At 53.3% G+C, this 27442-nt stretch overlaps 1 protein-coding gene across 4 annotated transcripts in view; it reads right to left on the bottom strand.

Annotated features, from left to right (window-relative positions):
• Positions 1-27442, bottom strand: part of LOC106897888 (ankyrin repeat and fibronectin type-III domain-containing protein 1-like) — a 269176-nt gene that overhangs the window by 54376 nt on the left and 187358 nt on the right. For 3 of the 4 annotated variants that reach the window (XM_014958854.1, XM_014958853.1, XM_014958855.1), the window contains one exon: positions 20304-20344. In XM_014958854.1, coding sequence (XP_014814340.1) covers positions 20304-20344 — 41 coding nt within the window. Of the gene's footprint in view, positions 1-20303; positions 20345-21331; positions 21362-27442 lie in introns of those variants that run through there. The other variant, XM_014958858.1, reaches the window with a different exon arrangement.

Below are 27442 nucleotides of genomic sequence, written 5' to 3'. Positions count from 1 at the left end.
CCAAAGGGAAAAACAAGGAAAATGCCATGAGCCTGACCATAAAGTACAAAACTGGTGTTCACCAGCACCAAATGGGACAAACTCATTAAAGTGTTTTTACAGTCAGAAGAACAGTACCATAACATGCCACTGCATTACACACAGTCCCATCCTACCCCTGCATTTCTTCTCCTACAGGAACTAAGTGATTAGTAGGGGCAGCTGGGCCCATGCCATGGACACTGCTCCACTCCCAGCACCCTCCTCTCGGTTCCAGGAAGACACGGAGCCGAGGTGGCACCTGTGGGACATACCCCATGTCCCCTGATCTGTCCCAGGGGCAGATCCACGCTGGGGGCTGGCAGATGGCGACCCACCAGCTCGCACTTACAGCCATGTCTCTCCATGGTTTTTCTTTAGGTCTTGTGAGCAAGCACCTCAGGATTTAAAGCCCAGCCTGTTGGGCTCTCTTGCACCAGTGCATGAATCTGCATCTTCTTTTCTTCCCTGTGTCCTCAATTCTTCCCAGTCCAGCGAAAACCCCTCACCACCCTGCCCGAGGCACTTGCCCACTAGCATCTCCCCTGCTTTGCCCAGCTATGTCCACAGGGATGCAGGATGCTGCTTAATAGCCCTTGAAGTAACGGAGACAAGGAGAAGGGGAAACACATCCTTACAGGCAAACCATAGCTCGTCCAAACTTCCTCCCAGTCCAACAACCCCCTTGAAAAGGCACAACGTGGATTTACAAAGGTCCCTCTTGCAAGAAGGGGAAAGAAGGAGGAGAGAAAAGCCCTTGGCGTGCCTTCCTCCCAGCCGCCTCCAGCCACCGCGTCTGCCCCACGGCGGGGAAGCGCCACGGAGGTTTGAGGGACTTGAAGGGATTTGCGATGCAATAAAAACATTCCTGCCTGCAGAGCATGAAACCCCAAAAGTTTATGGGAAACCACTGTCTTCGGGATGTCTGCATATCTTCAGGCATCCTGGGAGCTGTAGTTCAAAGAAACCAAGAAAAAGCAAGCGGCTGATAATGATGGTTTCTGGATGGAGGTTGTGTGACTATTGGCTCCCACATGAAAGCCTGAATTTCTGGGATGCTGAGCCCGTTTCTGCAGCCAAGTGAGAGGAGAGCTCCTCGGCGCCTGGGGCACGAGGGACTCCAGCAACGGAGCAAGGGAGAGCGAGAGGCTCTCGCTGCCCTCGGAGAAAAGCAAACTGCCTCGGCTCCGACATGAACAACCCAAAAGCCAAGTGTCGGTGACTGGGAGGAGGGATGTGCTGCAGCAGGAGCCAAGCAGGATGGGCCAAAGCCATTTCTAGGGCCAGGAACCTCGCTGTGATCTGTCAGAGATGTGGTCTCTGTGGGGGTCACGTCTCCAGCCAGCATCCTGCTGAGGACCAGCCAGGTGGGGAGCACAGGGAGGGACAGAGCATGGGGATGGAGTCCTCCTTCAGGCCAGGCTGTGAGAGGATCCAGCACAGCGGCTTTGTCTGTGTCTGGTCCTATGAAAATCAAAGGGCACCAGTCTGGGCTGCATGGCCTCACCCATGAGCTAAAGGCGCTGTGCCTCAGTTTCACCATTAACTCCTATTATCCACCTATCCCCAAGGGCTGCAGGGACTGGCCTTTGCTCTTTGAACACCCATGGGGAGCTGAGCTCCTCAGAAGCCAGCTGTCTACACTGCACCATGCCCAGCATCATTAAATCACCATGAAGCCCATTCCTTCAGACCCATGAAGGATGGCCGTGCCAGCCAGGCCAGTGAAAAGCATTTTATTCTGACACAGGAACTTTTTCACACAAGAGAGTCACTTCCCAGCAGGAGAACCTGTGACACTTGATGTCCTCCCGATGAAACCCATCAGCAGAGCTCCTGCACCTAAAATGCCCTTCATGCATGACTGCACTGATGGTAGTGGTGGGGGGACAGAGATGTGAGAAGGTTGCATCTCACCCTGGACTGAGCCTGGAGTGATGCAGGAGATGAGACACTTTCATTTCCAATGAAGAAATCCTGTAGCAAAGATCACAATCACGCGGCAAAGCCAACGCTAGAGATGTGAGCCATGGCGGGTGACCTTCTCACTATCTGCCTTTCATTGCAGGTTTGGGCTTCACACATCAAACTGCAAGACTGCTCCGTGGTTGTGCAAGGTCCTCTCCACTACTGGACAACATCTGCACACCAATGCAAGCATGATGCAGAGATACAATAACAAACCCAAGAGGTAAGACTTTGCAGTAGATGACTTAAAATCCCCGTGTGGTGTGCTCTGCAGCACTGGCTGCCAGGAGCTTGGGGTCTTCAAAAGTGCTCTCAGACACTTAGAAAGCAAAGAGCCAGCCATGAAAGATAAACCACAGGAGTGTTTGTCCTTGGAGAAAACCTGCAGCCCTGAAGAATCAAGAATAGGTGAATTATTCATACTGGCAATAGCAGCATGGATGCTTTCCAGGTGCCTCGTCCTCCCCCTCCATCCTCCAGCACAGAACACACTGCAGATTGTTGCCAAAAACCACATCTTGGTGCACAGCAAACGCTGCCTGTGGCTGGGGACACCACAGGAGGCAGGTCCCCCCAGACACAGCACCCTTCACACTTCACTGCAACTCCATCCAGGCTTTCACACAGCAACTGCTTTGCAGCTTCTCAGAGCAAACTGCCTTTTGATGCAACCAGCCAGCAGGTCCATGGGACACTGCAGCTGAGAGTTGAGTTTCTGGAGGCTCTGCAGAAAAAAGCCTCTATTTTGTAGTGCTGGGACCAGCTGCTCTGGAGGACAACCATGGCTGGAGAAGTTTCTGAGCCAGTTGTGCTTTTCACAGACAATGGAAAAGGTGTCCTGAAACAGTCAAGGCCATAACAGGAAAGATGGGAGATCTTGTCTCCCAAGATTTAGGGCATTACGCTGGTGCCTCTTCCTTCCTTCTACTTGACTCAAACAACAATCCCCACCTCTTCTGAAACTAAATCCCAGATTTACTGAAACCACGTGATGGAAACAGCCTTTTCCCTGCTCCGAGGTATTCAGTCCTGCTCAATAAGCGCCCCTTCATCACAGGGAAGGGTCCCACCAGGCAGGTGGTCTCCTGACTCTCCCCAAACCAGCAGCAGGCTCCCTATCACCAGCAAATACCTGTGGGTCCTTGGGATGGGGCTGTGCCGCTAACGACCATGGGTTCACCCATCCATCTGGGATGCTGTGCCAGTACTTGCTCCACACACCCCCAGGCAGAAAATTTGGAGCATGGTCTTGCAGTGGTTGTCCCTGCTCTCTTCAAACCTCAGTCTGGTGTTCTCAGTTTGTTCCTCAGAACCCATAAAACCCAGCTGAGGAAGACGGTGGGGGCTTCAGGAGCAGAGCAGATGCTCAGAAACCATAACCACCTCCCATCCAACTGTAGCCAAAACACGGCTCCCCGGCATGTGCCTCCAACAGCCACGCTGCACGCAACAGCTCGGTCTTTGATGTATGATCTCTCACACCTTAGGTCATCTCCTGCACCACTCTACCCTGTTATAAGGGTTTTCACTGCACCGTGAGCCTCAGCAACGAGTATCTCCAAAGCTGAGCCTCGGGGAGGGAAGGGAGGAGCAGGAGGCTGCTGTTACAGCCCATTTCTGAAAGGAAAAGCAACCATCTGGGTTCAGAGCATCTCTCGTCAGCTCGGAGGAACACACGCACACTGCCACGTTTTGATACAGGTTGGCTCAATGCTCCCCAGACACTTAACGTGGGCCTTCTGCAGTCATTTCACTGAGCTCTCGCTTTGAATTAATGCCGCTTCTCAGATCAGAATGAAAATTCTGACGTTTGTCTATTATACCAGGAGTCGTTCCCAAAGCTACTGTCTCTTTTTCCAAACGAGCCAAAGCAGCAAAGGGTTATTAACCGGGGAGAAAATGAGGACAGGAAGGGAACGTGCTGTTCTTTGATAAGAACTGTGCTAATGAACATTATTAAAATAAAGATCGGAAAAGCCTAAATAACAACTCCAACCCTAGAAAAGCTGCAGTCAGACCTCAAAGCAAAACAGGTGAGAGAAGAGAGGGGAAAGTCCACCATGGCCCCAGTACCTCACAGCACCTGGGACCACATTCAGAACCTCTCATCAGCACCAGGTTGCCTGATTAAAGCGGAGTCTGACATTCGGCTCCTTGCAGAGGTACCCCGAGCCCTTCTGCTAATCTTGAGCATGGTTTCAGGCCAGGCATAACCCGATCGTGACAGAAAGCCCTGTTAGGTGATGGTTGATTGATGTCTTTGCAAAACATGAGCCACCAAGAGCACCACCATGGGCACTGATCTTCGTCTTCTCCTTCAGCACGTTCCTCCACCCAGTACCTGGGGACGTGGCTGCAGTGCCTGCTGTCCTTACTTCTCCTTGCAGCTGGTTAATCCACAGGGAGGAAGAGGAGCTGCCACACTGTGATGCTCAGGCCTTGCTGCTGCCAGGGGATGGGATTTAACTCTCATGGCCTTGTGAGTTGCTGTCAGGTTTTCTTGAATTGTTGGCTTTGGTTCCCTCAGCTGCTCAAGGGACGCTGCTTCTGCAGGGCCAGGTCCAACAAAACACTTCGGCATGTGCTCATCTCCCAGGGTCAGAGCGGCCTGTGGAGACCAATTCTTCACGAAAACGTGCTTTCTGGAACTGGGGCCATGGTGATGGAAGCTACCACCACCAAAGCCATACCTCAATGGGACCTCCCAGTGCTGTCTCTCCCCAGGAAAAAATAGCAAACCTATACTGAATATCAACCTGTACTTTAGGTGTTTAAAAATAAGCAAACTTACCCTCCTCTACAAAATAACAGTAATCCTGGAAAAAACAGAGCACAAACTGTACCTTCACACATCCCCCACCGAGCACCAACCCAGGTTGAGAAGAAGGAGGCAAAGTCTAAAGAGAGTCACTTTTTCTAATGTGTGCGTTCGTGCAGCCCTGGACCTGGTGGTGACAGGTAACCTGGCTGCAGGGAGCCCCCGCGCTCAGCGGGAGACGGGGGGCTGGACCCTGCCGGGACGGATGCTCTAAATTAGAAATGAAAACATCCCCCTCCCCTGCTCGGCAGAAGGGTATGCTCAAAGTGAGCCCTTGTCTGGGACAGCCAGCGGGCGAAGAGAGGCGACGACAACAGTCCTGCCAGAGTCCAAAATATACTTGCAACTTGTTTTGAATTGCTTTATGCAGGGCTTTAAAAAAAAATGCTTAAAAATTTCCATCCAACCTGGCTGCAGAGCCGCAGGGGGGGTCTGGGTTTTGTTTCCACACAGCCAGCACAGTGCCGCTGATCTAATTTTTCTCCCCTCGGTAGTGAAAAAGAGAGAAACCTCGGGGAGGGCAGCGCTGAGAGGAGGGAGGGGGGCAGCAGCCGCCCAGAGTGCTTTGACAGTGATTGGAAGTGATGACCACAAGGCGTCTGGGCCAGCGGCTGTAGGTGGGAGCAACGCTCCCTCCCACCACTCTGGTCTCTGCAGGGGTGGATGTCCCCAGGGTGCCACCGCGGACCCATCAGCCTTAGACAAACCCACAAAAGGTAATTTTCTCCACAAGCGCCACAGTGCAGCCCCCGCCAGTGCTGAAAGCTCCTGCTCGGGGCTTGAATCAAGGTGGCCACATTACAAACAAACCTGTAGGAGGGAGAGGGAAAGAAAGAATCCCTTGAGGAATCTGCAGGGCACTGGAGGAGCTAAATATAAACACTGACAAGTCAATCTAGAAACAGAAAGCTAAAATCCCTAATCATAGAGGGTTGCCAGCCGGAGGAGGGAGATGCCCAGCACCCCACCGAGGCTCCTGCAGAGAGCAGGGACACAGGAACCCCTCTGCACATCACTGTGGGACCGAGGGGGCATTGCTGCATCTGCAGCCGTGGTGGGCTACCTGCCACACAGCCCAGCTCTCGGGCAGGGAAATGTGGGGCCGAGGTTCCTTGCTGCTTTTTATCTTTGTGTTTTCTAATCACTCCTCAGGATGGGCCAACTCCAAGCAACCAAGATGCTTGTGCCAAACTCCCCAGTCACCTCCAACCTCCGCTCCCTTCCCAGCTCCAGAAATGGAGCCAAATCTGTCCTTTCCAGTGCTGGTCACCATCTTTCCCACATCCCTCAGATGAGATCAGTCCAGTCTCAGGACCCATCTCTGTAGCTATCAGTGCTCGGCTCTGCTATTCTCCCCCTTCCAGGCCCCTCCAAGGATGCGTGCCCCGGTCTGGGCTTTCCACCCCCCTGAACATGTGCCATCACAGACAGAAACCTCAGAGCGTGGGCCACGGTGATCTCACAGTTATAAGGCAACAGAAACATTCTTGGAAAATGTATAAAAGGCTTTGGATGGCAACTCACTCGCGATGCAAAATTCAAATCTGAATTTCAGGACTTCACAGGACCAGAAAAATTCTGGCCTGGTTGCAATTGCAGAAGATGAGAAGGGTGGAAGAGCCCTGGGTTTATCTACCGGGCACATAAGAGAAATCTAACCCACTGGGAGGTCCCAGTGCAAGTGCAGAGGCCTGCTCTCGCCCTCCATGTCCCCAAGGCCTGCAGGGGAGACTCCATCCCCAGGGGCGACTGCGACAGCCCCCATGCTTGTGCCACCCCAACCCACCATGCTGTGTCTACAACAGAAGGACCATCTCCACGGCCAAGTGGAAATGTGCTGCTTGCACCCAGCCATCCCCGGGGCCAACGTCCCCTGCCACCCCGGCAGCCCTGGCACAACCCACCCTCTGGTTCCAAAGGGCAGAGCTGGAGGGACACGAAGCAAGGACAGGCCACCTGGGAGCAGGGGGACGGGAGCAGGCAGGAGGAGGTAATTTGATGACTTGCACTGGCCTCCCCCGCCCCGGCGTCAGGCTCGGGTGACTAATGCTGCAGGAAGGGGATGCTGCTCTCCTGACACGGTACACGCTGCTAATCCCGTGGGTTTATCTGTCACTTCCGCGCGCCGGGAGCCAGCACCGTCCTGCCCGGCTCCCGCGGGAATGGCACGGCCTCCAGCTCCTGCCAGCTCTGCTCCCTGCCTGCCCCCCGGCCTCCCTGTCTCCATCTTTCTCAATAAAAGCTCTAGGAGGAAAAAGGGTGTCCATAAGGTGTTTGTTTAAATAAAATGAGCTGGAAATGAGTGGGAGCCACATCAGGCAGTGCTTACGCCTCTCCTGCCTCAAAGTTAATTGCCGGGGCTGGGAGGGGAGAGTAAGGCCGCAGCGGGGATGGGGACTTGTATCCAGGGGCGATGCAGACACAGGGCACCCCGCTGCGAGGGCAGAGAACCAGGCAGCGTGGGGATCCCTGGCTAAGACGAAGCTCCCACCAGCCCCCAGCCCTCCCCAGTGCCTCCCCACCCTACTGCTCCGGCCGGGGACCCCCGTGTCCCCCACCTCCAGCGGGGACCACCAGCTCACCCTGACCTGCCCATCGCTTGCACCTCCAACACCTCACCTCCGTCTCAGAAGCAAGAGCCCCAGAGAAGCCCAAAAGGATGTGCCCAGGGACACAGACACCAGCCCCCGGGTCCCCATGGCCCTGTCCCAGGAGCCACGCAGGCCGATAACCTGCCGCTGGTGACGGCCTATGCCGTGCAAGTGCTGGGGCGTGCGGCTCGGCCATAACCCAGCTCTCCAGCTCAGGAATGTCCAAATAAATACAGAAATACATAAAAAGGCCATAAATAAGGTTGCCTGAGATGGCTGTTTGTCTCCCGCCTGGCCAGGACCCCCTCTCCCCCGTTGCTGTTTGCCTTGGCAGATGACAGCTAGGTAATTTGTTTCCATTGCAATGAAGTCCTAATTAACTGGAATAAACTTTTTACACTAAGTGTGTTTGTTTAACAAACTGGCTCTTTCAGAGCCTCACCGAGACCTGACTGATGCATTTGAGGGGAGTGGAAACACGCTGGGTGCTTGGACATTAAAGCTGCAGTGTCTGAGCAGGCCAGGGCTGAAAGGGCTCTCTCTGTGTTTGGCAAATCAAAAATGACACCTCTGATGTCTGGACCAGGACGGAGATTTCAGCATGGCCTTTGTGTACAAATAATTGGGGTTTCACATTCGCTGGGTCTGATACCCCTCCAGCATCCCCACTGCTCAGGCCAGCAGGGGATTGCTGAAGATCCCCCAGGACCAGGCTCTGCACCGGTGGCAGGAGGTGGGATCCATTATGCTGGACTCACTGCCAACTGCAGCAAACCGAGCCGGGATGCACGTGGTCCCTCCTGGTGACAGCACTGGTGGCTCCGGCCAGCCAATAAAATCCTAAGGTGGGACACCCTAGGATGCTCTCAACGGAGCAGGACCAATGTCTTCAGCAGCAGCCATGTTGCCTCCTCCCCTGCTTTCAGAGATCGGCTTTATCGCTTGTGAAGCCAGTGAAACCACGATAGTTAGAAACCACACTGAGATGGTTAGAAACTCGTTAAAAGTCTGAAACTAGTTTCTGGTTCAAACCAGAGCTTTCAGCAACACTCACCAGCTGGGGAGAGGTGAGGGGACACAGAAGCTCAATAAAAGCCCAGAAGCAGAGTTCTCCTCATCCTCAGAGTCATCCTGTTGGTCTGGAAATGGCAAAGCCAAGCAGCCACATTGCAGAAGAGGCATCCAGCACAACCAGGCTTGGCAACCTGGCCCCCATGCAGGAAGAGGGGCTTACTGGAAACATCTGGGAACAAGGGCAACATCTGCAGAAAGCAGCTCCTTGTGCTGTACCTTCTTTGAGAAGATTGCTACCAAGAGCTGAAGGACCCTCAGGAAACAAGGATTGGTAAGCCCACACATCTGCTAGATGGTGACCTAAGATTGTGGCCAAAGGACAAAACCTTGATTAAAAGAGGGAGAAAAGTGGAACGCAGTGGGGAAAAGATGACCCAACTACCCCCAGCACTGGTGCCCGAAGGCAGGCATCAAGTACCATCCTGCCGGCTCCAGTGGGACTTCCCATGGGGTGGAAAACCAAGACATTGCCCGGCTCCATGGTAGGGCCTGGGCCATGACAAGCCCCAGGCTGGAGCTGTATTTCAGCTGTCTAATGAGAGAGCTGTATGAATAATAAGCACTTCTGGAAAACAAAGCATCTCTGACATCTGAGGGGGAGAGTGAATGCAGCTGAGCTTTCCCTCCCTGGGTGCTTTTTCCTTCCTACCTCATACTGCAAAGAAAAACCTTTAACAGCCCCTGCTTGAGCACTGTCAGCTCCAGAGGTTTTCTGGAGGCATTCAGGCTTTTTGGAAGGCTTGGCTTTCCTATTCTTAAATGTAAAAATGGGATTTTATGGGCCCTTGGGTTGCTTTTGCCTCCTTCTCCAGCCTTTCCTCAAAGCACTGCATGCATTTCCATTTACTGTGGGGCAAGACGGTGTTTTCTTGTGGTTGGGGGTTTAGCATATCTCCTACAATCACTCAGTAAAATGCCCCAAAGTCTCCCCAAAGTCAACCTGCCCACACTGTTCACAGCTTGATTCAGTCAAGTCTTTAATTGGGTATAAAAATCATTATCCAGTGTTTTTTCAGTAATTATTATAGACTCATCCTACCTTTGGCTGCACCTTCTGGAGGTGTTGGAAGCCATCAGGCTGATGGCAGAGACCTGAGCTGGCTTCCCAGGACCCCTGTGCAGTCCGTGGAGAGATGCAGCACTTCTGGAGGAGAAATTCATTTCCCCATAAATTGGATGGTGACACTGAAGGTGGTGCCCTTTTACATGATGTCCCAAGCCTGAAGAGACAACCAAGCACCAAGCACCCTCATTCCTTCCCACTGTCCATCTCCTGGGAGACACCACACTGCCCTGAATCCCATCTTTGTTAATGCCAGAAACCTGTGGGAAAGCTCAAAGCCTTAGTTCTCACCTCTGCGTGAACTGCTTTGTCAGGATGCAGTAAAGACAACACATTTTCCTCTTTTAATGTCTTTAGACACACTGTTCCCTGAGCAAAGTAGTGCTATCTACATGTCTCTCCACAGTCTGCTCTGTACAGCCCAAGTAAATCAGTGTATTCAGCCTGATTATCCCTCCCAGAACAAAGAGCCAGAGGAGAAACTCCAGTGTCCCAGCTCTCAGGGACCCGCCCGATTGCTCTCAAGGCTAATACTGTCATTTCCACCACTGACGGCAATTTTTGCTTCTGCAGAGCCCAGGGAGCTCGGAAAAGGGCTGCAGAGCCACCACACTGTGCTGTGGATGCCGTCCCTGCTGGAGACAACCGTGCTGGAGACAAGGGGAAATTGGGAGGAGTGTGGATCAGTTTGGAAGGATGTTGGAAAGGGCCAGTCTTTCCCAGGAGATGCTGCCTGACAGTGGGCTCAGAAGAACACAACGCTCTTCTACAGAACGGCACTTCAGGCAGGTGAGCACAAGGCAACCTCCCGCGGTGCCACACAGCCAAGAGCTCAGAGACCAGCCAGGCTGGCCACGGTGAAGGTGGTCTTAGGTGAGGATAAACTTCTGAAAAGGGTGCAGGGTGATGTAGCTGCTGATGGTCCTGTGGCCCAGCTGTCTATTTGGCACCACAGGTGAAAGCGTGGAGAGAAAAAATACTCAGGACTGAGTATTTGAAGAAAAAGCCAGATTCATCTGCGGTTGTTCCAGGGAAGACTATGAGAGATCTCACTTGGGCTGTGCTGATGGGGAAAACAGCAAGCTCTTGAGATGATGTGAGGCAGGGAGGTTGAGAAAGGAGTATGAGGAACGGGAAATTTTCACTCACGAGCAGAAATTTAACACACTCGACACTGTGAAACCTGCTACGAAGATTTCTGTGATCAGAAGTCTCTGCGTAGGAGGGGTGGCAGGGAAGGAAGGAGGAGGGCACTATACACTCACAATACATGCCATTCTATTCTTTTCTTTAGAATTACAGACCCTTTAGCAGTCAGTGCTTGAAGAAATACAGATTTACCATCTCACCAAGGAGACTGGGAAAAGGCACGGTACATCCTACCTGAGCCAGCACAGGACTGCTGGAGCTCAACCCTGGACCTGTTGGAGCGGGGCCAGAGGAGGCCCCGGAGATGCTGGGAGGGCTGGAGCCCCTCTGCTGGGAGGGGGGCTGAGAGAGTTGGGGGGGGTCAGCCTGGAGAAGAGAAGGTTCCAGGGAGACCTTGGAGCCCCTTCCAGTCCCTAAAGAAGGGGGGCTCCAGGAAAGCTGGGGAGGGACTCTGGATGAGGGAGGGGAGCCCTAGGAGGAGGGGGAAGGGTTTGACCCTGAAAGAGGGGAGATGGAGCTGAGCTGTGGGGAAGAACTTGTTTGGTGTGAGGGTGGTGAGAGCCTGGCCCAAGCAAACATAGTCAGTAGGGACTCACTCTGTGTTTGGGCAAAAAGGAGAATAAAGTACTTCCTAGGAGAGATGAAGCTTTCCCAAACCATCAGTATCTTCACCTACATCTAAGGTGGCCAAACAGCACTAACGAGCCAGCACAGAAATCATGTACCCAGCACCGGGGAGAGTTTTCTGGGCTCTGCTGCCTGTTTTGAGCAAAGTTTGGGCTGCCTCATCCAGATGGCAAATGGCTCCTTCACAGCAACATCCACGCCCAGCAGGGAAGATGACCTAGTTAACTACTAAATGGTCAGCCTGATATAAGACCCAGAAGCCAGGGCTCATCTGGAATTAAATTAAGAAATAATTAAAGGATGTAAGTTATAATTAAAGTCAGTCGGTGTGTCTTTGTGGAAAAGAGATCTTGTCAAATGAGCCCGATGTCACTAGTGAGTACAGGCTGAGCTGAAAAAGGCAGCGTCTCTGTTACGGCTGTGCAGGCGGAGCGCTAAGTGCTTCTTGACATTCTGATTTTAGGAGACAGTACTATACAGTATCAATAAAGCACGTTAAACAGATTAAGAGCTGTCTGACAGGTCTCAAACAGAAGTCGTCAATGGGGAATCGTTAGCGAGGCTCCACGGGGAGCATGCCAGTCGATATTTTCATCGATGATCGAGAAGAAAATACAAAATCCTCGCTCAAAAAAATTAGTAGATGACAGGAAGATTGATGCAACGGTAAATATTGATGAGGAGAGAGTGAAATGTGGGTTGCCTGGTAATGCTGAGCCCATTCAAACACTGTATATGTTAATGCAGCCCAGCGCAGAATGACACACCTACCGAGAGGGATTTCAGGCCGTATTTATGAACAGGGACTGTATCCCAGACAAGAGAGAGCCTCCAGAAAGCCTCAAGGGTCACCACGGGTGACCAACCCAACACAAGGCTCTAATGTGATGCTGGGATGAAAAGAGCTGATGCAGTGCTGGTGGGAGAGGAGAGTATTGCGCTGCTGAGACCAGCACAGAAACACGCCTGCAATTAAGATGCCCACGTTTAAAAGGGGACACTAAAAAAGCAGAGAGGCTGGAGGGATGAGTCACAAAATTGATCCGAAGACTGGAGAAAATATCCTGCTGCAAAAGACTGGAGCTATATTGAGTTTATCGACAACAATTCTGCCACCCCTGCCCCCGCAAACCAGAGCGGTGCCAACCACTCATCCAGCGAGACACGCAGAGAGCCAGGGACCAGGAGCTGAAGCTCAACAAGCTCCAATGAGTTTCAGGTCAGGATCAGATACCTCTTGGAGATGCTCAGAGGCTTATGTACCTCTGAGAGGGCAAACACAACCTCTTCAGCTCACCAAGGAGCACGTGGGCAGCATTTACATCCCCACAGCACACGAGGGGCCAAACGGTGTGATCTAATAGTCCCCTTCACACCTAAATCCCACAGAAGTGAATCCCAGCAGACAACTGGAGCTCCCAGGCTAACCCCCGCCACACACCACAGTGAAGATGGGCAACTCAGGAGATAGCACCAGCGTTGGAGCTGGTGAGGCACCAAGTGGCAAAGATGGGTGCTAGCTCCTCAGAGAGGAGGTGCAGAGCTAGAAGTCCTGCAAGCCGTGAGGAGCCCCCGTTGGGTCTTGTGCCTCCCTGTCAGGAGCAGTGCATGCAGGAAAGGACCTCTTACAGCTCTTGGAGAAACACCAGCAGAGCGTTCTGGCCAAGCAGCTTGGGAATCACCTTGACCCACTTCTCCCTCCTCGTACCGAGCTGCGGGAGCCATGGCTGCTGTGGGTGGGAGTGTTACCTCCCATGTCAAAAGCATCTCTGTGTTGACTCACTGCAGCAAACGCTTTGCTCTCTTGCTTCGGAGAGAATGCAGCCTTGGTTAATTTGTTAAAAAATGCCCATCTTCCTACGCTCGATTCCCTTTTCATGATTAATGCAGAGCACAGCAAATGCGGAAGGGCTGCAGCTGGTGCATAGGTGGCTTCTGTGCCGGTCTTGGCTCTGAGCTGGCAGCATTGTCCTCCCATCCCGTGAGGAGGGAAGGCAGCCCTTGGCTCACACCAGTGGGGCAAGCAGATGCCATTTCAATGTCTCCACCAAAAGGCTGTGGACCTCCAGCGACCCGGCACCAAGTGGCCATGTCCCCTCAGCTCCCTGGTTTCAGTAGCAGCAGCAGGGAGAGGGACCCCACGGTGAGCGAGGAGATCTTCTCCCAGCCAGAGGCACCGCAAAGGGACACGGGCTGAGGACCAGCCCCAACCTTGGTGGGGCTCCGTGGGGACAGAAGCCCACCCAGCGCTACCAGGAAAGTGCCTGGTTCATGGGAACAAGCAGCTTTCGGTGGAGACAAGAGAAAGCACAGCATAAAGACACTGAGTCCTTGTGTGGCAGTGCTGGAGGCGGGGAATCAGGGCCAGGCAGGTTTTTAATTGGACTGGAACTGAAATTACAAGGGGGGACAAAAAACCCAAACCAGCTCCGGTTTAAAGAAAGGGGCTGGGGGGATAGGAGAAAAAAGCCCTTCAAGTTTCTATGACAACCAGCACAGTAAGAGCCTACATCGCCACCTCACTTAACACATTAAAAGCTGCACAGAAACAACAAAAATCAAAACTTTTTTCTGCCATCAGGTCTGGGATGGCCATTCCCAGCCAGAGAGCAAGCATGCTGCAAGGGGGTGGCCCAGTGGTCCCCTGGCCTGGGCACCCAGAGCCGGGCAGCGTGGATTCAACTAGCCCCAACAACTCCTCCTCCTGCCCCCTGGGCTCAAGAGACTGCTGAAAACAAGTGGCTCCTTGTCCTGATCTCCCTCAGATCAAGATACTTAACTCTGGGTATGAAGGGTCCTGGTGCCATCCATGCACAGGGGGGAGAAGGGCATCTCCATCCTCATAAATCTGGGTGTAGAGCACCCCACCATGGTCCTCTAGCCCCCATCAGCCATAAGGGCCCGGGGTGAGCACTTACACACAACAAGCCATAAAAAAGAAAATGAATAAGTTGTATTCATTCACACTTTACAAACCAGTGGTCTTTGGCAGGAGCGATTGGGCAGGTAACTTGGTGCTGCCCTCCTGGGCTGCCCAGGGAGGAGAGCAGCAGCAGGACAGCCAGCCCTCACCATGGGGCACCACTGGGCATGCATTGGTACCAGCTCTCCCAGCTTCAAAAGCAAAGAGCAGGTAGCTAGTCTGGGCAGGAGCCCAGAGGCCACAGGGTGGGACTGCTGCCTCCTCGGTCCGTGAGCTTCCAACCCATCTCTGCCAGCACTGCTCCCACCAAGGCTGTGTCCCGTTCCCTCTGCAGCCACAGAGATAAGAGGGGCCGCAAAATTTTATTGGGAGGACAAAACCATTCCCAAGAGGCTGTAGACTCTCCTCCTGCCCCACTGCAGGGCCCTGAAGTGACACACTCACACCTCTCGGGAAGCTGCCCGGGCTGGAGGGACTGCCCAGCCCCAGCCTGGCACCACAGCACCCATCTGCCCCCAGACAGCACGGGGGCAAGGAGCCCCCCGGGACAACCCCCTCCCCACAACAGCCGCGTCTCCTGAAGCCTTTCTGGGCTGCAGGCATTACTGGGAAAGACTGGGCCACCTTAACTTAAACGATCCCACCACAGGGCAGGGAGACCTTCTGAAGGCCAGAAGGAAAGCTGCAGAGCTGTTCAAGGACGGGAGCACCAGCCGGTGTCCTGCACCCGCTACAAACGGCCACGGCAACTCTCTGCCACGCTGTTGGCTGCCTCCCACCACCCATACCCCTTTCTGCTGACCCTCCGCTCCCCTTCTTCTCTGGCCCAGCTCTGTTCTCCATCCCCACACTGGCATTTCTTGAACAAGCATATTTCTCCAAAGTGCCTTTTCAGGCTTCCCTTCCTTTCCCAGCACTCAGAGAGGCTTAAAGCCCCTCCGTCTGCCTGGAACTCAGGCTCTAAATCCACCATCCAAACCCCAGGGGAAATATTTTTTAAGCTTGCTATAAAGTTTCAGTGGCCCAGCCCCCACTGCTAGGGTACCCTGACCAGCATCCTCATCTTCTTTACTTAATTTCATTTTGTGTGGAGGAGTTAACTCCCTGACTGCCCTGCAAACTGGCTGAGCCAGGATTTGGGGTTGGAAGGTTGAGCCCGTGCTCATGGTCTCTTCTGGAGGGCTCTGCTCCCCTTCAGCTGCCAACCTGTACCCGTCCGAGAGGCACCCACCCCGCAGACCGCAGCACCTCCCTTCCACCCCCGGCTCTGCCATCCCACTGCCATCAGAGATGCTGGTGATGGCATTTCATCCTTTCCTACAGCTGAAGGTGGGAGAAGCCTTCTCCAACCCTGCAAAGGTAGCTTTGGGGCAGTTTTTTGCAGTGCTGGGTATCACATGGCTTCAGTACAGAAAGGTGGACTCAGCATTGCTTCTCCTACCCCACCGCCTGCCTCCCATCATCTGCACTGTCTCCTACTCCCCCATTTCCCAGTGTGTCCTCCTCCCACTGCTTGGCACTTTGCAGGTGATCCTGAGCTACTTGAAGATCATCCCAACTGAATGACTCCCAGCCACCGCAAAAGAAGTCAAATGTAGTATATATGGGTGTTATTATAATCATTACTATAACAATAATGTCTGAGTTAAGGAGGCAAGGAAATGAACACCCAGCTCAGGAACACATCTACCTTATTATGACGGCCCTTAATGCTTCCAAGATGTAAATACTGATTTCTAGATGCTTAAAAACACCACGGTTTTACAAGATAATGATTCAGCAATGAAACCCTCACTTTCATCTAAGCACTTGCACACATCTAAGAGATGAAACGTTCTGCCTTAAGAGCAGGGTGACAACAGATTAGCTGCAGAGACATCTTGGTGTAATGAAGACTGCAAGGCAAACAAACATGTGCTGCTGCTTTACGTAAGGTGGTTTCAAAGGTTCCTCCTGTGTTTACAGGTCTGAGGCTTAAGCACAGTGTTTCATCCGAAACGGAGAGAAAGCCTGTAGAAAAGGGCTGTGGGATTCTTCCGGAGCAAGATGTGGGCCCTAAGACATCAGGTCTTTTCAGCATGGTCACATCATCCCAGGGGGCTGAACGAGCAGATCAATGGAGAGCATTTTGTGTCGCTGCAGCAGTGTCTCTCCTGACACCTCAAAGTGCCTGGCAAATATTAACTGCTCCCGAGTGACAACTCTCTTGACAGATGAGCTCTGCTCTCCACAGAGGAGACAGCACGGGGAGGGAGCGCAAGCAGCTCCCGCAGCAAATCAGTGACACTCTAATTATACCCAGGTATTTCAGTCCACATTTGCTAGGGGTTTTATGATTGTTATCATTACTACCAAAATTTCTCTCTGGGTTTGAAGAAACTGAGTTCCAGTCAGTGCCTGACACTGAAGAGCAAATAAATGCCACTGGGAATTAGCAAACACACCAGGCTTTCTTGGTTCCTGTCAAGACACTTCCAACCAGCCCTGCCAGGAGGGTTATTAAGCAAAAACACCAGTCCCAGGAGAGCCTATTCCTGTCTCTGAGCATGGTGTCCCTGGGTCTTCAAGCCAGCAGGTCCTTGCTCAGGAATCCACCTTGACAAAGCAGTCAAGTGCCCTCTGTCAGAAGTGTGGAAGGACCTCTGGAAGCCCAGAAATACCCACAACATTGCGGCTGCATTAGCAGCTTCCAAAATCAGGGTGACAAAGGAATAAGCAGCTGAAGGGCTGGACTTGGCCCACAGGGTGTTTCTTCCCTGGTCCCTACAAATGCTGGCCAGACCCCAGAGCAGGGCTGCAGGCAGGACTGCCATGGGGCAGGGACATGCCCAAGCTGCATCAGATGAGAAATATTAAGTTGGGATATAGCATTCTGACATCTCACCAACCTGCTTTGGAAACTCAGCACAAGAAAGGCATCTGTACCTGTTGAAATGGGACACAGCACAAGGCTGGAGCAGCTGCTGTAGGAGAGGAAACCCACGCAGATGTGTGCTCACTGCAGGACTTGTGGCCATTTCCCATATGCCAGGCTCCACTCAGGAATTTCAGCTACGGGAGCTCTTTGCCTCTTCTTCCTAAGGTCATCTCTAGCCCATCCAGGTCTCAGGTAACGTCATTTTTTTAAACATTAGCGCTTCAGCCTTCTTGACCCAAGCAGCATCCTTCTATTTAATGTGGAAAGAGGGAATGCTACCTCCCAGACACACAAAGAGGCAGGAGTCACAACTCCTGACATGGGCCAACTCCTGCAGGTACATCTATAACCATCCTCATTGAACCCCTTGGAAGTAAAGGGTAGGCTCTGAAGGAGCCAGAGAGGGACTTTTTGTCAGAAAGTGCAGTGACAGGACAAGGGGTAATGGTTTTAAATTGGAAAAGGGGAGATTTATATTAGATACCAGAAAGAAATTCTTTACTGTGAGGGTGGTGAGACACTGGAACAGGTTGCCCAGGGAAGTTGTGGATGCTCCATCCCTGGAGGGGTTCAAGGGCAGGCTGAATGGGACCTTGAGCAACCTGGTCTAGTGGAGGTGTCCCTGCCCAGGGCAGGGGGGGTTGGAACTAGATGATCTCTAAGGTCCCTTCCAACTCTAACCATTCTATAATTCTATAAAGGTGTCTCCCCCAGAGTGGGCAGCAACATCATTTCAGCTCTTGTGGCTCCATCCCAGGCACCTCTGACTTCCCGCAGCAGAAGTCCACCTCCACTGCACTTTCCTCTGTGCTGGCCACACTACATCTGGGGCAACCCAGCAGGAGATCTGTACTTTACAACCTCGTGGATGGACTGGGCAGAGGGGAAGAGACAAGTGTAAAGGCCATCAAAGGCTCGTGGGTGAAGGCTGATGCCTCTCCATACCCTTGATGAGCACTGGACTATTTCGGACAATGAGGAAACACCCTGGCTGAGATGGACCAATGCTAACTACAGGGTGAGGGAACATAATGTCAAGCATTTCCATTTCTGAAGGGAAGAAGCAACAAAGGAGGGAGTAGCTCGGGGTGACAGAAGGAGGAGTACCTGATGGCCAGGGAAGAGGAGGACACCTGATCAGCAAAAGCTTCTGAATATGGCAGGAATGGAGCAAGATTCACTCCCAGGACAAGCGGTGATAAAACCCACTGCTCAGACTTCTAGTGCCTGTGTCCTTTTTCTTTCTCTATAACCTACATCTCCCGTGAGAGCCCAAAAACACCGACCTGAGCGCAGGGATGCTCTGACCCTGCTCCTGCAGCGTAGGGGTTTGGCTGTCAGGGTGAGCTGTGCCTCTGAAGCACAGAAAATGAAAAACAGAGGCACAGTCAAATTTGCTCTGGCTGATGGGGGCTGGAGGGCCAGCCATCCGCTGCCAGACTTCTCTCAGATCACCAGCCTCGCTGCACAGATGTGTTCATGACCCACAATGGCTCAGCTCAGCTCCAGGAACCAGCTGCTTCCCGCACTCCGGCTGCTCACTGCCGCCTTGCCCAGGGCTCAGGGAACACGTCTGTGGAGGTGCTGCAGAAGTGCTGAGCTCTCCCGAGCCCTCGGCAGGTCCACCAGAGCTCTGGCAGCTGCCAGGGATCTTTCTCTATGGAGGAAGATGAGCTCCAGCCCTGCCAGAGGCCGAGAGCGCCTGGCCCAGCCTTGCAGATGGGCTGCAGCAGCGAGAGCAACGGTGCTGGCAGCAGCCGGTGGATCAAAAAGCCAAATCCCAGGGAGACAGCAGTACCAGGGAACATCACAGCCACAAACTCCACCAGTTGCAACCCCAAAACAGCCACTGGGGAATGTAAACAGGGTGGGTGTTAACCGAAGTCATAATATTATCATTAGCCACAGCTGATATCACAAGCTGCTTGGCCAAACCATGGAGGTCCTGTGGCCTCGTGGCACAGGAGAACGAGAGAGCACCAATGAGACACCATGTACCTATGAGACCTTTGGCACCAGCACCTACCACGCTGACCCAACTGCTCTGCAACTTTAGTGAGATGGGAAGCCCATGTTCTTGCACTTCAGGTAGAGAAACATCCCTCATTTCTCTGACGAGATGAGCTATAAAAGCAGCACTGTAATTATTGCTGCCTACGGCCAAAACCACCCCACAGGGAAACCCAAGACTATGAGCTCTTTACATATTTCCTCCATATCACTTTCTTCAAGCCCCACAAAAGCTTCAGCTGTAACAAGGAAACAAGAGCTGCTTCGATCCCTTTTAAGCTGCTTGTCAAAACACAGGCTGCACATCAGCACACAGCAGTGCTCAGTAAGAACCAACGAAATTTTGGACAACTGTTGGTAGAGGTCACAAAAGCTTGGTTGTAAGTCCTTTGCCAAATGTGTATTCTTCTTGCCGTTGCATCCACAATAACTCCATATGCTCCTGGGATATCCCCCTGACCTCCCAGAAAGCTAGGTGGGATTAAACAGCTCTGCTTGCGTTTGGACAGGGGTCCCAGAGGCTGGCAGCTCTATGTGCTCTCGCTCGCTCACAGACGGTGGCAGCCAGCTCAGAGCCATAGCCAAAGGCATGTGCTCAGTAGCCAACTGCTTATGCTGCTGGGGTGATTTGCAGATCCTTTGTTCGTGTTCATGAATATGGTGGCTCCAGAGAAGCCTCTTCCCTTCCCCTCATCCTATGCTTTACAAAACACGACGGGTGGAAGACGACAGGCATCAACGTCAAAGCACAGGCTGCGGAAGACGTGCTTCAAGATCAGCCTGTTGTGACACAGAACGAACCCCTTCAGTTCCCCAGAGCACCTCAGCTGTGCAAACCCGGAGCAGAGGGAGCCGAGGTGGGAAAGGTCACCCCTGCATCCCCCACTGCCCGGCCACCAGGTCCTGGCTCTGTCCCTCAGGCTCAGCCAAGCTGTCGTGATTCCTCCTGACCTCATTTAATGATTTGCATATGCCCTGAAGCCAAAGTGATTGACAGCCCTTCCACTGTTATCCTCACTTGTGTAATTGCAGCAGCTATTCTTGTACATTGACATGTCTAATCTTAGCAAGCCACAGAGCTGCTTGGGAATATGGACCAACCGGGAATTTCCATGCAATTACTCACCACGGCTACTGGCACTTACTTTGGCTGGTAAAAGTCCTTCTTGTCTGCTGACCCCAGGCTCTGCAAGACACAAAAGACAGATGAATTTCTTTAACCCTTTGCCAAGCAAGTACTATTGATGAAGATGTTGGTGAGCATGAAAAGTCATGCCTATGCTTTTTGCTGCCTGGTAGGTCCGTGTGGGCTGGCTCCAGCCACCAAACCCACAATAGGCAGAGCCCACAGTGGCCAGGGATGTAAAGATAAAGAGTCGAGGCAGAGGTGTGGGGATGTGTTAGGTCTGAATCCGGTGTATTTGGGCACGTCTGTCTCTCCCATCACCTGCAGAAGCATGGCACCCCGTGTCAGGAGGGCACTCGTGTCTTCTCAAGCCTGCCCAGTTGGGAAGAGAACAAAGTGCAGGGCTGGCAGAGGGACTGAGCCACCACTGCCTGCAGAGACCCTCCAGCAGGGCAGGGGATTGAGCCTAAGGCCCACAGCCACTCCTTGGGGTCAGGACCACAAAGTTCTTCTGCCAAGAAGAACGACACCAGACCCCAAGCACGTGCAAGCCTGAAGCAGAGCCAGCCCAATGCACGCTCAGGTTCCCGTGTGCTGCCACCTCCACCGACAGCACGATCCAGTAAAAGCCTGGCAGCGTCCTGGCCCAGGCTGCTGGAGCACCAGGGTCCTCTGGGAGACCCCAGCCAGGCTGAGCCTCCCCGTGAGGGGCCTGGGGGTGACAGGCTGTCCCACAGACCCTGCTTTGGGTGCAAGGCAGGGCCCGCGTGTCACACACATGGAAAGCATCCATGCACCACCGTGCCATGCCCCATGTCCAATGGGGTCTTATACACCCAGATACACCCAACTACACCCAACGTTCTCCCCCAGATGCCCTCTCCTGGAGGCACCTGCAGTGGAGGCTGATCCTCTGCCCCACTCTGAATCCCCACATGCTGGCTGAGCACAGAAGGGCCCCCACCACCAAGGGACAGGCTGCGCCGGACACAGCGGGATGCTCACGGCAGGCAGCACCGGGGCAGACAGACAGACAGACAGACCCACCAAACCTGGGTGTCAGCGGAACCGTCGCACCGCCAGAGCCCTCTCCTCCTCCTCTTGGGGACGGTCCTCACCCTTGCGCCTCGTGGGGCTGGGGGGCAGCAGTGTGGGGTGGCCACACCACCTGCCCCGTCCCCGTCCCCAGGGGCAGCAGGCGTGTGCCGGCGTGCGTGCACGCTCGCGGGGAGCACGCTGGGCTCCAGGGCTGCTGTTGTAGTTTTGCTCCGTGGTTGCCAGGCAATGGTGAGCACGAACGCCAAAGCAGCTGGGCTGAATGCTAATCAGGGGCTCAGGAGCTCTCCTGGCGCCCTCCGCCCTGCTCCCCCTCCCCGGCCAAACCCACCGGGTGCTCCCACCCACCCTGGGACTGAAAAGCCAGTGGAGAGAAGGAGGGCCCTGGATTTTAAACAGGCAGGGATCCACCGTCACCAAAGCATCCCTCCGAACGGGAGCTTTGGCCAAGCCCGCGAGAGGGGGCCGCAGCTCGGTGGTGGCTGACCCTCTCCCTGGTGTGGAAGCGTTGGTCCAGACACTGGCACCGGGAGGCTGCCACCAAACCAGCAGCACGGGGTACGTGGCTCTGGATGGGTGCCACCCTCTTGCACATCCCACGGACACACACCTGAGCTCCAGCCTGGGTAGAGCTGGGACAGCACAAGGAGCAGCCCTGTGGGGTGGGAAGATCTCATCTGCCCACATGCAGATTACCATGTTGGCGTGACAAAGCTCTGAGTAATCCCCACCAGCCAGTGGTGGCAGCACCCTTCAGCTGTCTTCACTGCTTCCCCTCCTCTGCCAGAACAGAATCTATGGCAAAGTCCCATGGGACGGATGGCCAGACACCAGAATGGGGTGGCCAAATGCTTGCACAGGCTGCCCAGAGAGGTGGTGGAGTCTCCAGCCTTGGAGACATTGAAAACCCAACTGGCAATGGCCTTGGGTGTCCAGGACAACCCGGTGTATGTGACCCTGCAAACAAGGGATTAGAAGGAGTGATCTCCTCAACTGCTCTGTGCTTCCTGAAGCAGCAGAGAAATGAGAAGAGCAGTAACTGCACAGAGCGAATGCCCTGAGTGATGGGACCTGTCCTCCAAGCCCACAGCACATCTGGGAACATCTCCACTCCCTCAGAAACACCATTCCCATGAGTTATTTCCTTACTTCTTTAAACTTGACACCTAAACCCCAGGGTATCAATTCCAGACTATAGATCCACTGTAACGAGGGCGATGAGCCACAGCAAATTCAGTTCCATCTGATATCTGTGCTATCAGGGATCATGGAGAACCCTTGATATTTAAGGAGAAACCACTTGCAAACAGCTTTCTCAACACCATTGAAATGACACATGGAAAATCTGCATCCCTCACAGTCAGACCTCCACCCAACTGAGGACCGTGGAAAAATGCTCCCATCAACTCTACAGCCAGCTCCAGGCAGTACCTGTCCTTTCTGATAACTGATGGCAGGGAGCAACACTGACACTCTTCTACCCTTCTAAAATGCTGGGGGGACTACTACCGTCCAAAATATCTGCAGTGCAGTAGATGGTAAAACCTGCAGTAACCCCTTCACACGGTCACGGGTACCACAAGCGTTAACCTCCCCTCACCTCTTGCTAGGTTTGGGGTGCAGGTCTCTGAAATCAAGCCCTAACGAAGGAAAACCTCATGGAAACCTGGGGAAGAAGAGAAGAACACCTTGCAAGGTCAGCTCTTACAGACAAGGGAGGTGGAGATGCTGTAGTGAAGCTGCGTGCTCTGCGTCAGCACCACACCATGGCTACAGAGGCGCAGCATCATGGGCACAGCCCAACCCTCCATGTGTCCATGGATCACAAGCCTGTGCAGTCCACAAGCTGCTGGCAGGATGAGCTACAGGAGCACGCTAAGAGAAGGGGTTACCTTGAGCTTATCAAGCAACTATTTTTCAAAACTCATGGAAAACTGAGAAGGTTTTAGATATCTGGAACAAAACAAGGCACTAATTTTGCAGAGAGAAAAAACAAAACAATAAAACAGGGAGCGATCACAGCACTGATTAGCCAAAATAGCTGATTTTAAACCTTAATGAGAAAATAGCAAATGAGGAGGAAAAGCAGAATGCCAGCAACACATCCAAAGAATTGAGCCTGGAGAAAGGCCAGGAGCCGTGGATCAGCTTCTGGCTCTACCACCACTCCAAGGTCTGGAGTTGAGCCCTTTCTTCCCCCTTCATGCCTCCGTTTCCCCATATTGCCCCTACACAGCCCTTTGCACCCCTGCTCTCTCCCCAGCAGAGAAGGGAACCATGCCCAGCAACCAGATGAATTTACACAGCTCAGTCCCACCATGTGGGACCGTTTCTTTCTCCCGAACACACACAAAACCAAGGTGGCTGTGGACCCAGAGGGATCCTGGGGAGTGGGTAGAAGGCACTTGGCCACAAGAATCACTGGTGAAGGGAGAGGACCTTGCTGGAGGCTGGTGGAGATGATGCCTGGGCAGGAGAAGGTAGTCAGGGCCAGCAGCAACACCCAAGGCAAGGACATGCCTGACCATCTCTAAGCAAGATTCTCATGAAAAAGAAGGAGAAATGAGTGCAGGCACATGTGGTGTCACAGCAGGAGCCACCGACAGGGACCGTCCATGGAGGAGCTTAGGAGGAGAGGATAAACCAAACAACAATTTGCTTTGAAAACTGCAAGAAGCCCAGAGCCATCATCAGGAGGAGGGAGGCGAGAAGGCAGCGATGCCCTAAGAGGTGACAGGGTACCTTGGGGCTGACCTGACTTTGTGCAGTATTTCACTATAAGATGTAGCTGTATTTTAAAACAAATGCCCAAGGCATTTGCCAAGTGCAGGGGCACGACACCGTCCTGGCATGACACCATCCTGGCACGACTGGCTGGGAGCTCTTGGAGAGCTCAGGGCAGCACTTGGAAGATCCCCCAAAGCGAGGGATCTGGCCTTTACTGGTGGCTTAAAGGTACTAATTAGAAAGCACTTAAGGAATCGGCGATGGGTGGCTGAGGGCAGGACCGAGCGTGGAGCACGAAGGGACAGCAGCTGAAGCATCTCCCCTGGGGCAGCAGTGTGGGCTGTGACGGTGCCACCAGCCACCACCCCTGTCCCACCACACCGGGTACTGCGGTCTCAGCTGGCATCTGCAGGGGGGAAGATTATGGAGAAGTGGTGAAGGGAAGGATAGGACGTAAAGAAGCAGAGCTGGGTACAGGGAACACGCAGCCTGGATCTCGGGAAAAATGTCCTGGCACTAAGCTTGAACAGAGTTTGAACCAGCTCCAGGGGGAGGGATGGAGCAGCATTTCTAAGGGCTTTTACAAAGCCGACGAGATAAACCATCACAGAGAGAATGGTTCCTGGCCTTACAGAGAACTGGGACTGGCTTTTTTCTTTTTGTGCCTTTACCTGGGGACTGAAAGAGGCCGAGATCCCAAAAATGAGCAAAGAGTGACCTGGCATTTTCCCCTGCCTTCTGGGAGGAAAGATCAATTCCTCCTGAACTGATATGGAATCTGGAGGCTTTTATCCATGCAGGTATACAATAAAAAAATCAAATGCCAGCCTGCATGCATGCAATGCTGTTGGTTGATCTCTGGGCTTCCAGGAGAGTTGTCTGTGGGTGGCTCATGTGCATCAAGGCATAGTGGGGGTCTCCAGTGTGGTGCCTCGGCTCCCAAAATGGATCAGGGAGCCCCAGAGACTCCCAGAGACCTCCTGCTGTTGCTGCTCAGGATGCTGGGGAGATCCTGGCCTTCCTGGGAGGGAGGGAGTGGAGCATCCCCCAGTTCAAAGAGTCCCCTGCAAGCCCCAAGCTCCCCCCGCAGCGTGAGTCACCCTCCGGCGGGACCCGCTGTGCTGCTTCTCGCTTGCTCACTTCATTGATGACTAAGGGTTTAGGAAGCACATTTCAATTCCCTTAATGAAATAATGGAGAGTGTCATTTTTATCAGCAAGTATTTCTAAAACAAAGACTTCCACTGAGGCTTGCGCCCATCTCCACCCTTTCCTCCCGAGACAGGGAGGTGAGTGGCCACAGGGACCAGCAGCACGGGGGCACCCGGAGGGGCAGGAGCAGCCCCCACTGCCCCAGCACTGAGAGGCTACACCCTCCATCCCTCTGGCATTCCTGCTGCCGGCAGGGGCAGCGGAGGAAGGTGGGACACTGGGATGTCCCAGGTGATGTCCTTAGAGCCTGGCAGTGTCCCCAGCACTTTGTGCCCCCCAGCTCGTGCCTTCTGAGCACCTGCCCTTGTGAATGGGGCCGGGCACCCTCTTTAATCTCTTTCCTCCGCAGAGAAAACAACCACCCGAGCAGAGGCAGCAGCAGAAGGGGATGCTAACGCCAAGCCCACAGCTCCTGGGCGCCAGGATGCAGCCTGCCAAGAAGCAGGGATTGCCTGCCAATACGATTAAGAAAGTGTTGTCTCAAGGTCATTACCAGTGCTACCCTCTGCCCCTCCTCGTGCCAGAACACCTGAGCCAGGCTGGCACTGCCCCGGGTTTGACTGAAGTGCCTCCCGCGCGATGCTCAGAGCCCTTCTGCTCTTGCAGAAAAGCGCAACGTCAATGTTGAAAGTGCAATGTCATAGGGAATGCCTTAGGAATGCTACAAGGGAAAAGAGAAGGCAACGGGACCCCAACTCTCCCGGTGCTTTTACACTAAAACAAGACAAACTGGGAGGCTGGAGTAGTTTTATTTGCCATAAAGGAATTGCCATAAGGGCCTACGGCCAGGTTCTCAACAAGCAGCTTTGCGAGGGTATAAAAATGGGCCATGGCTACAGCTTGCCCTGTGGCACCAAAACCGGTGTCCGGAGCCACAGCCCAGGCACCCGGCTCCTCTCGCCTTCCCGGTGGCGTCCCCAGTGCCACCCTTCCCAACCCTCCTCGCCAGGGCAGGGCCATCACAGGGACATGCATGCAATGACCCGGCACTGCAAAACACGTGGCTTTTACACACCAGATTTGGTACAAAATGCCAAGGACCGTTGGGGGCTTGTCGCTTTGTTTAAAACATGACCCACAATTTTCACAGAGCCTTTGTAAACCTATGAGAATCCAGGCCAGCATGACATTATTCTCTTAATTTCAGATTTCAGGCACTAAGTAAACTATTTTGCAAGTTATTTAAATCATATATTTAACAAGCTCAAGTTACACAACCTATATAAGCTACCAGGCAGGCTTCCCTAGGACTGCTCATCTCCAGAGCCAGCCTTGCTGGTCCCTGATAAGAATTAGCACAACACGCCACAGCCAGAAAAGATGAGACCAATTTAAAGGACAGCTCTGAATTCCGAATTTCAGCCAAGCTGGGCAGATAACAGACACGGGCTTGGAAAGAAGGATGCTCACGGTGGGGCTAAGGCAGAGCTATTGTATTATTTATTTCTTCGTGCCAGCAGACATCAATCCTGTTGTACTTTTTCCTCTCCTAAATGTTGCCAAGCGCAATCTCAGCTCATCTTTTTCTGGGCAGTGTCCCTGGGAGAACGAAGTTATTAGCAGAGCTGAAGAAGCTTCATGCAATTATTTAGAAACTACACCAAAATAATCCCCAGAGACAAGCGGCTGCTTGCAGGTGGCAGCTTTCTAAGTCATTCCAATAAAATCTGGCTCAGTAACTCCCAGCGTAATCAATGCCCACACAAACAAAAGAGATAAAAACCGAGGGATGAGTTATTTTTCCACACTAGAAGAGGATTCTGCAAAACAAACTGGTGGGCCAAGGCTGAGAGTGGTCCAAGCTGCAAACCTGCTGTCCCCACCTGGGACCTCTGCACTGGTCCCACCAGCCACAGCATCCCCCCACCGGCCCCCGCGCCAGGCTGGGGAGAGTCCCGGGGGAGGTGGGCACGGGCAGCAGGAGCTCAGCCCCCAGGGCAGGGCATGGGGAGGGGGACAGAGGCTTCACCCCCATCCCTCCCCTCTCACCTCTGGATCCTGGCGGTTGGTGCGTTCGGGCGCAGCTTTCTGTCAAGCTGGGCATTATCTGCAACGTGCTGCATTTATGAGTAATCGGGAGTTGATGTCTGACTGTCGGGAAGGGAAGAAAATTCAGAGCCTGGGATGCGAGAGGGCTGTTTGGAAGCAGGAGGAAGGAGATGTC

The sequence above is a fragment of the Calidris pugnax genome, unplaced genomic scaffold, assembly GCF_001431845.1.
Source record: "Calidris pugnax isolate Ruff unplaced genomic scaffold, ASM143184v1 scaffold244, whole genome shotgun sequence".
Lineage (NCBI taxonomy): Eukaryota > Metazoa > Chordata > Aves > Charadriiformes > Scolopacidae > Calidris > Calidris pugnax.
The sequence above is the reverse complement of the archived record's forward strand: the minus strand, read 5'-3'. Positions and strand labels throughout refer to the sequence as shown.